This window comes from Pristis pectinata, chromosome 7 (assembly GCF_009764475.1).
Source record: "Pristis pectinata isolate sPriPec2 chromosome 7, sPriPec2.1.pri, whole genome shotgun sequence".
Taxonomy (NCBI): Eukaryota; Metazoa; Chordata; class Chondrichthyes; order Rhinopristiformes; family Pristidae; genus Pristis; species Pristis pectinata.
In genome coordinates this window covers 27,925,621-27,942,196 of record NC_067411.1, presented here as the reverse complement: position 1 = coordinate 27,942,196, position 16,576 = coordinate 27,925,621, and the positions used below count along the sequence as shown (strand labels likewise).

Genomic DNA, 16,576 nt, shown 5'->3' with positions numbered 1-16,576 from the left:
TAAATCAATCTTATTTTATTAGCCATTGATGTCATTCACAAATAAGACACTTATTTCAGATAAAGTATGTGACTAAATTAACAAAGTCTCTATTATGTTTCTTACACGAACCCCTTCTTACAATGTTTGAGGCTTCAATTCTGTTTGATCTATATATACATATAGAGTGTTGTACAATCTATAGATAATACAATATTTCCATATTAAAAATGCAACTTGTGTAACATTTTCTGATAGCCGTCCAAAATAAGATTTTATGCAAGTCCCTTCAATATATTCCCTAAGAATTACACAGATTAAGACGATATTAGATTTAAAAGTAATTGTGCAATCAAATTTTTCCCATAAGTTAAGGTAAATAGAAGCACAAACATTTCCCATTTCGCACTTGGAATTTACTCCTAATGCTGTAAAATGGCTGCAATGCCTTATATCTGCCATTTAAGGAGTGTCCATCTGGTAATGCAAGGCTCCTGTTATTTATCACTTGCTATTTAATTGTTTGTTCCCAGAAAAAAATTACACAATGTATCCTTCATTAAACAATGCCAAGATATACAAATTTACGAAAAACTTAGATCTTGCTTCTGCCATGGCGTGTACTCTCTCAGGAAGCACTTCAGTCACATTCTTTCAAATTAATACCAAAAAAGATGCTGTTTGGTTCAGTTGTAGTGTTTACGGCACGTTAACTGCTCAGCTTTGAAACCATCCCGTAAACCACTTCATTATCTTTGTTCATTATTATTCTCAAACAGTTACGTGATAAACATCTGGCTCTCTGGAAAAACTTGACTCTCCTACCATGTAGTCTCATAAGGTTAACATTCTTCAGCACAGCAGTATCAGAAATGTGGCTTTCTGTTAAATACTTGGTGGTCTAACATCACGTTGTCAGGATCTGCATTGGACATCGCTTGTTGAACACGTGGGTTTGAATTCCCAACCTAAGTTGGCACTTAAAATTCAAATTATGGATGTTGGACAGTGTCATCCTGACTCTGTTTGATTGCCAAAGTAGATTGATGAAAAATATCAAAGGGGAGATGTACTTCTCTAATATACAACTCACTGTTGGTGGTAGTAGTAGCCCGACCTATTTCCTTCCTCCCTCTTGGCTGAAGTATGATGCATGGAGGTAACAAAATGCTAACAGACGAGAGTGAGCTAGAAATCATTAGAAAACCATGCGCTATTGGGAGTAACACATTAAAGAACAGTGTGTCAATACGCCATATTTGGAAGTGTTTGTAATACAGATTTTCTCATTTTTCTTCATTAACCAACAATTAAGTAATTAACATATTTTACATAAACAGATGTGTCAATAACCCATTTTTCAAAAGAAACTTGTGCCTAGTTGATTCAGATTTATAAACGTGATTTCTATCACGTTGTATCGTCTCTAGGACAAGCTAACTCCATTCTGCAAAAACTGTCTGTTAGTTCCCACAGTATAAATTAAAACACAGTGCACCAAATCCACTAAACTGCAAATCACTTCAGTTCAAAATATCACATTGAGGTGAATCCAAACCAACTCTAAAATCAAGAACAGATAATGGAACTTTGATCCTGTAATTCAATACCAGCTCTGAACAACCTCAGCATTCATGCATTTTGTTTTTTTTTCAGAATAGAAAACTGCTCAAATATTTCTAGAAAGAAAGGACCACGTGAGGCAAGGCCTTTGAATGGAAAGTGTAACAAATGACATTCTCTTTTCCATACACAGAGGGAAAATCTTCCTAAATTTCACCTCCTGGAAATTAGTGCTCAGTGGACAGCTAACCAAGGTTGGAATGCAAACTGGAAACACTCAATTTTTATAAGATAAATCTAACATTCACTTCAGTTTAAGTTAATGCAAATCATTTCCCACAAGTACAGGTCAACGCTTGAACCTCAGTGACCATACGCTAAAATTCCAGCATTGATGTGCTACACTTTAGAATGTGGTCAATGACCTCTCTCACAGCATTATGCTTAAAAGTATGGCAAAACTGTAATTCACAGCACATAACATAGAATCACGAACGGTAAATTTACATTATTACACAAATCAAAAATGAGTAAGCAAGGACTTGCTCATAGAAACCTCTAATTTCCAAAAGATAAATTACTGCCTATATAGCAAACAAAATGAACATCATTACTGGCCAAAAGCCTTTTGGGTGGGAATTAAACAAAAAAAAACAAAAGGCTGGCATGATAAAATAACAGGCAGACATGGTAAATACATATGAACAAAGCCTGGAGAAGATGGGAAGAGGGGTGCAGCATGCCTACTGGAATGCTTCTTTTCCAATTTTTAAAGGCAAAGGATTGTTGACTATTGTACTTAAACTTACTAAGTCTACAACTATATATTTTTAGAACTGGACCTCATATTACTTAATTCTCCTACTGATGTCTTGAAACGTTTTCACTTCTGTATCAAAGAACATACTAGATTTTCACATGGGTTTCAAAAGCCAATTTACTGCAATAATTTTAAGTTAAAAATGTGGTGTTCTGACCCCTACCATCATCCTGCAGCAGTATAGGATTGTCTTCATGATGCAGGAAGTGCATCAATAAACAATTGTGAAAAGAACTGTGTACGTTTTAAACCACAGTTCTACAATAGCATTCCGTGAGCATGAAGTTTGAAGACACCTGAAGATATGATCCTTTGCAGTGCTGTTCCTGAAGAAGGTAACACAGACCAGTACTTGGAGCAGCATCACTTAACACATCTAGAAGTTCGGGACTTCAGAAGAGTGCCTTTGACCCCTGGTTTTCAAATTCTGACCAAGCATCATTCAGCTCCATGAAGATCATTTTGGCATACTGTTCATAGGGCTCACCTGTGGCCTTAAGGAAAAACAAAAATGGTTAATATCCTATCCACGACAGCTGAAGTGCAATTTTCTAAATTGTCTGTGTGAAATGTTAAATGTAAATCACAATATTAGCAGAATTTTACACCCAAAATATGAGGCGATAGATCCCTTAAGGATTTAGTAATCATTTACATCTAGAGGAATATGGGCCAAACGCGGGCAAATTGGACTAGCTCGGATTGACATCTTGGTCGGCGTGGATGAGTTGGGCCAAAGGGCCCATTTCTGTGCTGTATAACTCTATGATTCTATTAAAACCTGTGTATGTAGTAATTTGAACCCTACATTTTCCTGTTGTGTTCAAAAAAGTAAATATTTAGATTTAATCGCGGTATTACTTTTTCTTTAAAATATTTTAAAAATACCATACATCTTCCATAATTTTAAATATGGACGAATTTTCCAGACCTTCACCTTTATCTTGTTGGTTTTACTGGCAATACCGTGCTGTTGACCTTACCTTGTCAGGATGAACCACAAGTATTGCTTTCCGATAGACTTTCTTCACTTGGTCTGGGTGTACTATATCTGCCATGCTTACAGGTTTCCATTTGGTTTCACCTTCCCATAGTACCGTATGCAGAGTTGACAATAAAGCTCTTATATTTCTCTCTTTTCCTTCAATCCAGTCAAAGATCTAGCAAAACAATTAACAATTTAGTTCATGCTTCAATAACCTATGAAAATGTATTGAAGAATTGTGTGAAGCTTAAGCCTCATGTATGATGACTTAAGAACAGCACTGTGCATTGAGAGGGCCAAAGTACATGCCCTGGATAAACTGGCAAAATCCACACCTATCCCAAAAATGGAAGCAGAAATTAATTGTAAATGTGTTTTCACAGAAAAGCAAACAAATTAGTAGAATTTTATAACATTGACCATATATTTTTTTAAATGAAGTCGTCATCCATTATAAAACTACAGTTGCAATGTTTACAAAGCTTCATCATAGCCTGACGATATGGAATATGTGAAAGGTGGTAATAGAATTAAACAACAAATGAATCATAATCAGGCTGAATACCAGAACAAACTCAAAGGACTGAATGACTTACTCCTGTCTTGCTTTACTTTTACCCTTTTCCTGTGTGAAGTAAGAGTTTCATGTCTGCTGGTGCACAGTGATCACGTAACATCAGTAGCACCACTACTCATTAACCCGTTTCACAAGTGCCAGTTCCAACTACAGCTGACTGTAAACAAAGCAAAATACCACTGACTACTGTGCAGCCCTAGACTTTAATCAAATTAAAGGTCACACATCCAAACTAATGTATTAGGTTTTGAAAGTACTGCATTTTGTATGCTGTCAGCTGAAGAATTCAAAATGAAGAACAATTTGCTGATTTTAGAAGAAGGTACCAAACAGCCATCAAATCAACCTTTCAGATCATTATTAAGCTGCAATAATTTTCAGTACAATAAGCTAAGATGTCACTATGGCATCAATCTTTGATGTAACAATTAAGACCATGGAGAATTTAAAGCAGCTCATAAAGGTACAACCAGCCACACCAAACAGATGAATGGACAATTCTCTCATAACCAAAAATTACTATTCCTCAAGACATTTCATCTACTCTTTTAAGATGACCAAGAAAATAAAAATGATTTTGAACAAGCATGCAACAATGCATATTTAATGTATCGATGGCACACTTCTCCCATCCATTTCGTGTACCGCAAATTGTACCTATGCCAATTCCTTACCTTAGCACATTGTACCTATGCCAATTCCTTGAAACAGCTATGTAATTTGTCCCATTTCCCTGTTTCCTCTTTCTAACATTGCATCTGTTTCTCTTTTACATCCTATTTTGGAGCAGCCATGGTGTGAGTGGGCCAATGTAGGTGTGGGGAGGTGAGACTTTGGACTCAAGAGGCTTAAGTGTGAAAAGTGGGAGGCTAAGGTGAGGTTCTGTTAAGTTCTCTTTCCTTCTTTATTATTGCACAGGTAGAGCAGTGGGAATGACACACAGTGCAGTGGTGTGCTCCCCTTGCATGATGTGGGAAGTCAGGGAGACCTCCAGTGTCCCTGATGGCTACATCTGCGAGAAGAGCATCCAGCTGCGGCTCCTTAAAGACCGTGTTAGGGAACTGGAGCTGGATGACCTTTGGATCATTTGGAAGACTGAGGGGTTTATAGACAGGAGTTACAGGAAAGCAGTCACACCTAAGTTGCAGGAGGCAGATAGTTGGGTGACCTTCAGGAGAGAGAAAGGGAATAGGCAGTCATTGCAGTATCCACCTGTGACCATTTACCTCAATAACAAGTATATCATTCAGATACTGTTGGGGATGGGGGGGGGAGAGGGATGGACAAGCCTACCAGGGGAAAGCCACAGTGGTCAGGTCTCAGGCACTGAATCTGGCTCTTTGCTCAGAAGGGAAGGGTGGAGAAGAGGCAAGCAGTAGTGATAGGGGATTCATTGGTTAGGGGAGCAGGACAGGAGGTTCTGTGGATGAGAACGAGACTCTCAGATGGGATGTTGCCTACAGGGGCCAGGGTCAGAGATGTCTCGGATCGAGCCCAAAGCGTTCTTAAGGGAAAAGGTGAGGAACCAGAGGTCATGGTACACATTAGTACCAATGACATAGGCTGGAAGTGATGAGGTCCTGCAAAGTGAAATTTCAGGGAGTTTGGTGCTAAGTAAAAGAAAGGACCTCCAGGGTGGTGATCTCAGATTGCTACCCGTGTCACGTGCTAGTGAGGCAAGAAATAGGAAGATAGTACAGTTTAACACATGCTAAGCAGATGGTGCAGGAGGAAGGGCTTCAGATTTTTATATCATTGGGCTCTCTTCCAGGGCACGTGGTATCTAAGCAAATGGGATGGTTTGCACCTGAACTGGAGGGGGAGCCAATATCCTTGCGGGAAGGTTGCTAGTGCTGCTTGGGAAGGGGTTAAACTAGAGTTGCAGGGGGATAGGAACCAGAGCGGCAGGACAGCAAGTGGAGAAGCTGTGGGGAAAGTAGATGTTAAGACTACAAGCAAAGATAGAAACCGAAAGGTTGAGTGTCGCGGGGACTAATGTTCTGAGTTGTGTCTATTTCAACGCAAGGAGTATTGCAGGTAAGGCAGATGAACTTAGAGCATGGCTCCGTACGTGGAATTATGATGTTGTAGCCATTAGTGAGATTTGGTTGCAGGAGGGGCAGGACTGGCAGCTCAATGTTCTGGGATTCCATTGTTTTAGACATGATAAAGGGGGAAGTATTAAAGGGGGAGGGGTGACATTCCTCATCAGGGAAAATGTCACAGCAGTACTCAGAGAGGACATACTGGAGGGCACGACTACCAAGCAATTTGGGTGGAACTGAGGAATAAAAGAGGGATGACCACGTTAATGGGACTATATTATAGACCTCCCAATAGTCAGCAGGATTTAGAGGAGCACGTTTGTAGAGAAATAGCAGACAGTTGCAGGAAATATAAAGTTGTGATAGTAGGTGATTTTAACTTTCCACATATTGACTGGGACTCCCATACTGTAAAAGGACTGGATGGGATCGAGTTTGTCAAATGTGTTCAGGAAAGTTTCCTCAATCGATATGTTGAGATCCAAACTAGAGAGAATGCAATACTGGATCTTCTCTTAGGAAATGAGACAAGGCAGGTGACAGAAGTGATTGTAGGGGAACACTTTGGATCTAGTGATCATAATTCCATTAGTTTCAAGATAATTATGGAAAAGGATAGGACTGGTCCTAGGGTTAAGTTTCTAAACTGGAGGAAGGCCAATGTTGATGGCATCAGAAGGGATCTGGCAGGCATGAATTGGGATAGGTTGTTTTCCGGCAAAGAGATGCTTGGTAAGTGGAAGGCCTTCAAGAGTGAAATATTGAGAGTACAGAATCTCTATGTTCCTGTTAAGATACAAGCAAGGTTAACAGGTTTAGGGAACCTTGGTTATCGAGGGATATTGAGGCCCTGGTAAAGAAAAAGGCGGTGCATATCCGGTATAGGCAGTTAGGATCAAATGAGGCGCTTGAGTATAAGAAATGCAAGAGAACACTAAAGGGAGAACACAGGGAGGGCTAAAAGAGGACAAGAGGTTGCTCTGGCAGACAAGGTGAAAGAGAATCCAAAGGGTTTCTATAGCTATATTAAGAGCAAAAAGGATAGCAAGGGACAAAATTGGTCCTCTTGAAGATCAGCGTGGTTATCTATGTGTGGAGCCGAAAGAGATGAGGAGAGATTTTTTGTATGTGTTTATTCAGGAGACAGGCACAGAGCCTATAGAACTGAGGAGAAAGAGTAGTGAAGCCATGGACTGCATCCGGATTACAGAAGAGGAGGTGCTTGCTACCTTGAGGCAAATTAGGGTGGATAAATCCCCAGGGCCTGAAGAGGTGTCCCTCGGACCTTGTGGGAGGCTAGTGCAGAAAGTGTAGGGCCCTGGCAGAGGTATTTAAAACGTTCTTAGCCACAGGTGAGGTGTTGGAGGACTCGACAATAGCTAATGTTCCGTTATTTAAGAAAGGCTCTAAGAATAAGCCAGGAAATTGTAGGCCAGTGAGCCTGATGTTAGTTGTGGGTAAATTATTGGAAGCTATTCTGAGGGACAGGATATATTAGTATGTGGATAGACAGGGCCTGATTAGGAATAGTCAACATAGCTTTGTCCATGGCAGGTCACGTCTAATCAATCTAATAGAGTTTTTTGAGGAGGATATCAGGAAGGTTGATGAAGGGAAGGCGGTGGACATTGGCTACATGGACCTCAGCAAGGCCTTGACAAAGTCCCACATGGGAAGCTGTTCCAGAAGGTCAAGTCGCTTGGCATTCAGGATGAAGTAGTCAATTGGATTCAACGATGGCTTAGTGGGAGAAGCCAGAGAGTGGTAGTAGATGGTTCTCTCTCTGATTGGAGGCCTGTGACTAGTGGTGTGCAACAGGGATTGGTGCTGGGTCCATTGTTGTTTATCATCTATATTAATGAATTAGATGATAATGTGGTAAACTGGATCAGCAAATTTGCAGATGACACCAAGATTGGCGGCATAGTGGACAGTGAGGAAGGCTATCAAAGCTTGCAAAGTGATCTGGACCAGCTGGGAAAATGTGCTGAAGAATGGCAGATGGAATTTAATGCTGACAAGTGTGAGGTGTTGCACTTTGGGAGGACAAACCAGGGTAAGATTTACACAGTGAATGGTAGGGCACTGAGGTGTGTGGTAGAACAAAGGGACCTGGGAATACAGATCCATAATTCCTTGAAAGTAGCATCACAGGTAGATAGGGTTGTAAAGAGAGCTTTTGGCGCATTGGCCTTCTGAAATCAGGGCATTGACTACAGGAGTTGGGATGTTATGTTGAGGTTGTACAAGACATTGGTGAGGCCAAATTTAGAGTATTGTGTGCTGTTCTGGTCACCTACCTACATGAAAAATATCAATAAATCTGAAAGAATGCATAGAAGATTTACAGGGACGTTGCCAGGACTTGAGGACCCGAGTTACAGGGATAGGTTGAATAGGTTAGGACTTTATTCCCTGGAAATCAGGAGAACGAGGGGAGATCTTATAGAAGTATACAAAATTATGAGGGGTATAGACAGGGTGAATGCATGCAGGCTTTTTCCCCTCAGGTTGGGTGAGACTAGAACTAGAGGTCATAGGCTTTGGGTGAAAGGTGAAATATTTAAGGGGAATCTGAGGGGGAACCACTTCACTCAGAGGGTGGTGTAAGTGTGGAATGAGCTGCCAGCAGAATTGGTGGATGCAGGTTCAATTGTAACATTTAAGAGAAATTTGCATAGGTACATGAATGAGAGAGGTATGGAGGGATATGGTCTGGGTTCAGGTTGATGGGACTAGGCAGAAAACCAGGCTGGCATGGAATAGCTGGGCCAAAGGGCCTGTTTCTGTGCTGTGGTGCTCTATGACACTATTCCTTTTTATAGGTTACTATATAATCTGCCTCCACCATGTTCAGATAGGTATTCCAGACCATCACAAAACAAAACCTTTTTACCTACAACCTGGTTATTAAATCAACGTCAAACCAGATCAAAAGTCTAAAAAAGAGCAGGGACAGACCAGATGTAGTATGAGCTAGAAGAAGCGAGTATTTCTAAACTCCACATTAGCAGTTACAAACTAAATGTACCATTAAATCTATACTACTCTTTATAAAATATCAATTTAAAATTCAGATATCAAAGTCTGAATATATTTTCCAAACCTTTAATTTTAGAGGATCCATTTCTTTCGTCATCTCTTCTCTCCGCATTTCTGCGATAGTTTTTGGGTCCTCTTTTATCTGATGTACTGGAAAATCCCTGATCAGATAACAGATCCTGAAAGTCATTTGCAGATACTTTCGGTTTTGGTCCTGCAGTGTTAGAATAAATCCTCAGTAATAGGAATTGACTATTCTTTATTCATAAGCATTTGCCAAGAAAACATTTTCAAAAAATGTGGTGGTTTTCATTAGAATGGGGGAGATCAAACCATGAGCTGATAGAGGTGAGTTAAAACATACAACAGTAGTCTTGGAGGATAGCCTTAAATGAGGGGACTTATTTCAGATTTTAGATTTCAGATTAAAGCAAGAAACACAGGGATTCATAGAGTCATACAGCATGGAAACATATCCTTTGGCCCAGCTTGTCCCTGCCGAGCAAGCTTCCCATCTAAACTAATATCATATCCCTCTAACCCATTCCTAACCACGTACATGTCTAAATATCTCTTAAAGTGTTGTAATTGTACCCGCCTCTACCACTTCCTCTGGCTCATTCCACATACCTGCCACTCTCTGTGAAAAATTTACCCCTCAGATCCACTTTAAATCTTTCCCCCCTCAACTTAAACCTATGCCTTCTACTTTTAGACTTCCCTATTCATGAGAAAAAAAAGACCATCTACTCTGTGTATGCCCCTGATAATTTTACACCACGTAATTGAAACAAATTATTTTTAAAAACTGGTTGTAAAAATACTCAAAAAGGTGGTATGAAAATAGCAATCGAAAACCTACCAAATCCAGGCCCTCGAATGCCTCGTTCCTCCCGTCTTCCAATCACACTAAAATTCACATTGTAGTTGGGTTTGTTCGGGGCTACTGGTTTTGGTTGAGATGGTTTAGGATGTGGTGCCTGTTGCCGTGATGGAGTACTGCTGCCAACGTTCTACCAGCTTGCCATGAACCACTGCCCATTCTGGCTGGGCATGTTTCTGAGTGCTTGTCCCTCCAGATGTAAACCCTCCGCTCACAGAACCTGGTAAAGGACCATACACAGTCATCAAGACAAGAGCAAGACAACTGTACCACCTGTATTTCATCTGTAGATATTCCTGGGGTCTTCTCATGTGAAAAATAGAATAAATTATGCAGCACAGCCATAATAACAAATCCTTTCATATTAAGTATTGCCTCACATCAAACAGTGCATTCCTCCATAAACCCGAGCTCAGTCTAAACTCTGCTGTTTGCTTTGAACAGCATCTCTTCACCTATCATCTCTCTGCACACTGACCTGCAATACATCCAGATCCATGGAGTGGTTTGAACAAATAGCATACACATCCTGGATAGAAGAATGCAATGGAAAAGGGAATGGAGGATTTCAGGGAAAGGCAAAAAGATATACTGAGAATGGAAGAAGCCCCAAAAGGAGTAAAAGCAAGTGGCACAGACTAAATGGGCCCCAAAGACCCTGTTCTGTGCCACAGATCATGTGTGAATATAAAAATATAAACACAAATGTAAGCAGTAGCATGGGTCATACTGTCAAATTGTAGAGCCATGAGTTACATCAGCTGAAGTTTGGACACACCTGTTGAAAGCAATATTAAAAACGAGGAAGGGATAAAATCTGTGATCATCCAATGAATTGTCCTACTTTATACTTTCCTCTTATGTTTAACCTCCCAAAGTGCAACTCCTCACAATTGTACGGACTAAACTCCATCTTTCATTTCACTGCCCACGTTTCCAGTTCCTGCCGAATCCTTTGACAGCCTTCCTCACTATCCAAAACTACACCAATTTTTGTGTTGTCTGCAAACTTACTAATCAGCCTACCTACATTTGTGTTCAAATCATTAATATATACATCACAAACAACAGAGGCCCCAGCACTGATCCTTACAGAACACCACTAGTCACAGACCCTCAGTAAGAATAACACCCCTCCACCACTACCCTGTCTTCTTTGGTCAAGCCAATTTTGAATCCATTCTACCAAGTCTCCATGGATTCCATGTGCCTTATACTTCTGGATCAGTGCACCATGAGGAACCTTGTCAAAAGCTTTACTAAAGTCCATGTGTACAACATCCACTGCCCTACCCTCATCATCTTTGTCAATTCCTCAAAAACTCAATCAAGAGTTACTTGAAATCAGGTATGAGAATCTTAAAATCAAGGCACTGGTTAACCAGGACCCATTGCATGGAGATGATTGGTGAATGGGACTTGTGCAAGTCAGGCCTTGGGCTGAAGGGTTTTCGATTAGCTCAAATTTATGGAGTGTAGAACACGATCTATTAGTCAGACATCCATTGGAATATTCACAGCATAATTGAGGAATTCATCAGCAGAGGAGCTGAAGCGAGGGTATTGTCTGATGTTATTACTGAGGTTGACAAAGTTGGCTTAGCAATGACCTAGATGTGGTCAAAAGCTCAACCCAATGTCAAATATGACACCAACCATAAGAACCACCTGGTTCTGTTTCAGAAAATTGCCAGAGACAGGGATGAAATTGTTGTTTTGGAAGGTAATTTGTGATGGGATCCAAAAAATGTCTTCAAAATATTAAGTTGGGAAAATTTTCTTTCCATCAGTATAACTATTTAGAGGGAGTGGACGTGTCAAGAGAGGTTTTGGTGAGACAGAGATGCGTATCTTCAACATAAGTGAAAAGTGGTGCTGTGTTATCAATGATGCTGCTAAGGAGTCCCATGTAGCTGGGAAATACAAAGAGCCCAAATGTTGATATTTGGGAGACACCTGAAAGAATGGGCTTGGGAAACGAAGCAATTGTTGGTGATTCTCATCTAACAACTTGAGAGATAAAAAAGGAGCCAGGTGTAGTCTCACCCAACTCAAATGTGGTGATGGGGTGTTGGAGAAGAATGGTGAGATCAACCCTGTCAAAGGCTGCAGTCAAAAACTCATGGTCTGTCCTTGGTGACTCACATCTCAGCTGTTAACATACTGTTGCTGAGGCAACAACCTGCTTGTGGGATTGAAGTTCTGGGTAAGATGGCCACGAATATGGAAGGCTGCAAACACATTCAAGAACTATAAGAATTGAGGTAAAAATGGAATAGTATTTGCAAGGATGGAGGGCTGAGTGTGGTAGATTCCAAGGAGACAATTACCTGACAAACTTTGACCAAGGTTACCGATATCAGCAAATGGATCGAAGCTCTGCGACTTTGATTGACTAAATGATGTACTTGATGAAGGACCAGGTGCAGAGGTTGAAGTAAAAGTTGAACCTAGAACAGATACAACCCAACACATCATTTACAGGTGAGCAGTAACGTATCAAACAAGGTGAATAATACTGGTACAACTTACAGAGTGGTGGGTGCCTGGAATGTGCTGCCAGGGGTGGTAGTAGAGGCAAATACAATATAGGCATTTAAGAGGCTCCTAGAGAGGCATATGACTGTGCAGAGAATGGAGGGATATGGATATTATGTAGGCAGAAGGGATTAGTTTAATTAGGCATTTAAAAAAAATTAGTTAGACATTTAATTACTGGTTTAATTAATTCAGCACAACATTGTGGGCTGAAGGGCTTGTTAATGTGCTGTACTGTTTTATGTTCTAAACTAAAAGACTGAAGTGATGTCCTTCAATAAATAGTATAATTGTCTCATTAAAAATAGCATGCTAAATACATTAGCGTACATTTATAACAGGCAAAGAAGCTATGTTTGTAAATAAAACGATTACTGCTTTAATAAAAGCAGAAAATGCAGAAAACATTCAGCAGGTTAGGCAGCGTCTGTGGAAAGAGAAACAGGTAATGTTTCAGGTCCGAGACCCTTCATCAGAACTGAGGTTTTACAGTATTTTCTGTTTTTGTTTCAGATTTCCAGAGACAAACATTGTTTTATTTGATTACTACTTTAGTATTCTCAGAAATGCAATAATTTTACTGCTGTGTAAAGAGGGATAGATGTTTAATTTCAAATCAGAGAGGAGAATATCAATGCACATGCAGATAACGGTGATTTATGTTTCTACCTTTATTCTTCACAGCCAGAACACTGGCTGCATATTTACGTTATCTGTCTTTTTAATGAGATGTTATACTGAAGTCTCAGGTTGACATAAAAGATCCCAGGACAATATTCAAAGTTTGCTGGGGAATTCTCCTTCAACTAACCATCAATGAAATAAATGGTTTGGTCATTTACTGCATTGCAGTTTGTGGGACCTTACTGTTTCTAAATTAACTGCTGTAATTATTATGTCTCAATAATTCCAATGCATCTGAAGTACTGAACTGGCTATAAAGTACTTTGGGCGCTCCAGAGTTATGAAAAACAGCGGTGTTTATTTTTCCCCAGTACAACTGAATAGTCCAGTCAATTATGAGATCATCAGATTGGTTTACTCAGTCTAGGGCTCTGCCTGAAAAGGCTCAACATTTTTGTGTCCAAGACTGACAAATGATTTGTCATTCTCAAAGCTAGGTTCCAATTCAAGTTACTAAGTTTCAACACAATGACACATTTCACAGAAAATGCTGGAAAAACTTAACAAGTCAGGTAGCCTCTGTGAAGAGAGAAACAGTCACATGTTTCACGTCTGTTATACTTCTTCAGAATGTTCTGACGAAGGGTCTCAGACCTGACACATTAACTGTTTCTCTCTCCACAGATGCTACCTGACCTGCTGAGTGTTTCAGCATTTTCCGTTTCCAATTTCAAGCATCTGCGGTTTCAAATATCACATCTCATCCTGTTTAGTTTTAGTTAAGTAAAAGCCCAACAAGAAATGCAAGCAGTTTTACTGAGAAAATATTTTTTAACCATGTATTACTTTGTACTGCAGTACCAAAGGCAACTTTGTTATTCTGTTGTGGAACTGTGTTACTGCTGGTGGTCCACACATCCCAGCCACTCATCAAGTCTGGCTGACTGGCAGAAGATGATACTTTTAAAGTTTCAGCAGGTGCTGCAGCCCCTGGAAGCAAGCACAATGGGTGAACATGAGCCAGTTCAAGTATTTTCCGATTGACATTATTTATAAAGCCCCTGAGAAACACACTGAAGATTTCTTTAAAGATTAACAGATTTTTCTACTTCACAAGGAGGACAGTGAACCTCTGGAACCCTCCCACCCAAAGAGTTACAGAAGTTCAGAGGTCAAGTTTATTCAAAATGGAGATGAACAGATTTCTGGATATTAAGGGAGGCAAAGGATATGTGACACTGGATATCTGACGCTGAGGTAGATCAGCCCTGTTGACTGGCGTATCAGGCTTGCAGGGCCAAACGAGTCCTCGGTCTCCTCCACTGCCAGGAGAATTCCAAGCATAAACTGGAGGAACAGCACCTCATTTTCCATCTTGGAACCTTGCAGCCTAATGGCACGAACATTGAGTTCTCCCACTTTAAGTAATTCCCACCCCCTTCCCCTCCCCCCCACCATGCCACTTCTTTTCTTCCCTTTCCTAGCCTCTCTCTTTTTTCTGCTGCCCCTTTTTCTCTCTCCTTACCTTTGACCCATCCCCCGGTGGATCTGCTCTCCCCTCCTCCCCCGCACCTGCCTATCACTATCTCTTACCTGCATCTACCTATCACCACCTTGTGCCCACCCCGCCTCCCCTCTTTTGTCCACCTATCACTGCTCTGCTTTTCCCTCTTATATATTGGGCTTCCCCTTTTCCTGTCTTCAGTCCTGAAGAAGGGTCCTGAACCGAAACGTTGACCACCTGCTTTTCTCCATAGATGCTGCCTGGCCTGCTGAGTTCCTCCAGCATCACAATGTTTTTCATCTAGGTTCCAGCATCTGCAGTCCTTTGTTTCTCTAGCCCTGCTCCTTATTCTCAAGTTCTTGTACAGAACAATCAGCGTCAGTTTGGCTGGCCCAACAATTATTTCAATACCAATACATCAAGGGAAATAAAAGATTGAATAGTAAACGTAATATTTAGTAAAGAGGGAATCAAAGTGGATCGTGATATCAATTTACAGTATTTACATACATGCAGCAAACTAGGAATGTAACTCTTAACTGACCACAAGGAATTGTGCATTAAAAATAACAATAAATTATGAGGATAAGTCAATTGAATGCCCTCGTGCATAAAAGGAACTGAGTGGTGATCCCACCAAGATTCTAAAATGATTTGATAGAGCAGTAACAAAAGGGTGTTATAAAATTAGAATCAGGTCATTCCATAATAAAACCATGAAACACTTGCACACCAGAAGCAGACGATTTGTACTGGGTACTGAGGTACGATTCAAAAGCAGGGTTTGAGGTACAGGCCAATCATAGTCAATTGAATTGTGATACAGACTTTCATTCCTATTCTTAGAGGATAAACCAAGACTATTGTATGCCATGGTGGTAAAATAATTGACATGTTTGCTGTCTGTCTAGAAGACTTACTTTGCTTTTGTCTCTGAGGTGTACATTTCTAACAGGAAATGTAATTATATTTGCATTAACCGTTCACTGCAAAATAAGTTTGTCTCGGTTCAAACAGACACATTAATTTACTTAATTTTTTTAATCAATGTACTAGGTGACCCACATTGTACTCTGTAATTCTGCAAACATGTTCACTATGCCACCAAAGAAATAGATCAATAACTGCTTTCAATATTCGTCAAGTGATAACAGATTACATTAAACGTTTTGTGAAGGTTTTCCTTTTGAGTAGTGAAGATTTATTTCATAAGAACTTCCACTGTTGTTTCTCCAGTGGACAGAGAAAGGAAAATACATTTTCACATTGAGCCATGCATGGACAAGAAACTCATTACCCAGTGAGGATGTGAAGTCTGGAGAGAGACATCCAGCACGTATGAGGTGTGAGAACACTCCCCTGCATTGAATAAGTTCAAGAAGAAACCAAGCAAAGGTGGAAGAAAGGATTCAGGATTCCACAGACAGATTTACCCATTTTGAAGAAATCTGAGCTGGACGATGGATGGGGTAGACCATTTGTGGACGAAATAGGCGGAGGAGTCGGACTAAAAAACTGCCCAAATAAATCCGGCTCGGTCTGATCAGGCTTGGCTGTTGACAATCCAGTACCAAATGGATCAAAGGAGTCTGCTGACAAAAAGCAAATAAAATGTTTTTAATCCCTTTGCCTGTTATCAGTCAAAAGGGCAGATTAATAACTTGCATTGCTCTAAGTTCTAACAAACCATGAGCAGGTGACTGGGGGGAGCCTTCACATTATGCATAGTGTTGGCATATTTAGAATATCATCTATTCAATTCATTCAGCATGACTATTATTTCAGATTAACAGCTGCAGGTGAAAAGGTGCCAGATCCCGGATGCCTTAGCCTCACTTGTTGATTTGAGATATAAAATGGATTATAGTCTTGTAATGGTTGTGAACAATGGGGACTTGTGCCTGCACTCCAGAGCTGGTAACAAATTAGGTAGACATTAAAGGAATAGGAATGGGAGATACAAAAGCATACAGAGTACCTTCATCTACTGACTCATTGCCAAAATGGGTTAAGCTC

General features: G+C 40.3%; 1 protein-coding gene across 1 annotated transcript in view; it reads right to left on the bottom strand.

Annotated features, from left to right (window-relative positions):
- The window catches only part of gak (cyclin G associated kinase), an 87,330-nt gene continuing 70,754 nt past the window's right edge, over positions 1-16,576 (bottom strand). Inside the window, 9 exon segments of the mRNA XM_052019892.1 lie at positions 1-2,856; positions 3,346-3,522; positions 9,076-9,141; positions 9,143-9,225; positions 9,874-9,954; positions 9,986-10,114; positions 12,225-12,344; positions 13,903-14,046; positions 15,994-16,152. Coding sequence (XP_051875852.1) covers positions 2,755-2,856; positions 3,346-3,522; positions 9,076-9,141; positions 9,143-9,225; positions 9,874-9,954; positions 9,986-10,114; positions 12,225-12,344; positions 13,903-14,046; positions 15,994-16,152 — 1,061 coding nt within the window. The 3' untranslated portion in view covers positions 1-2,754.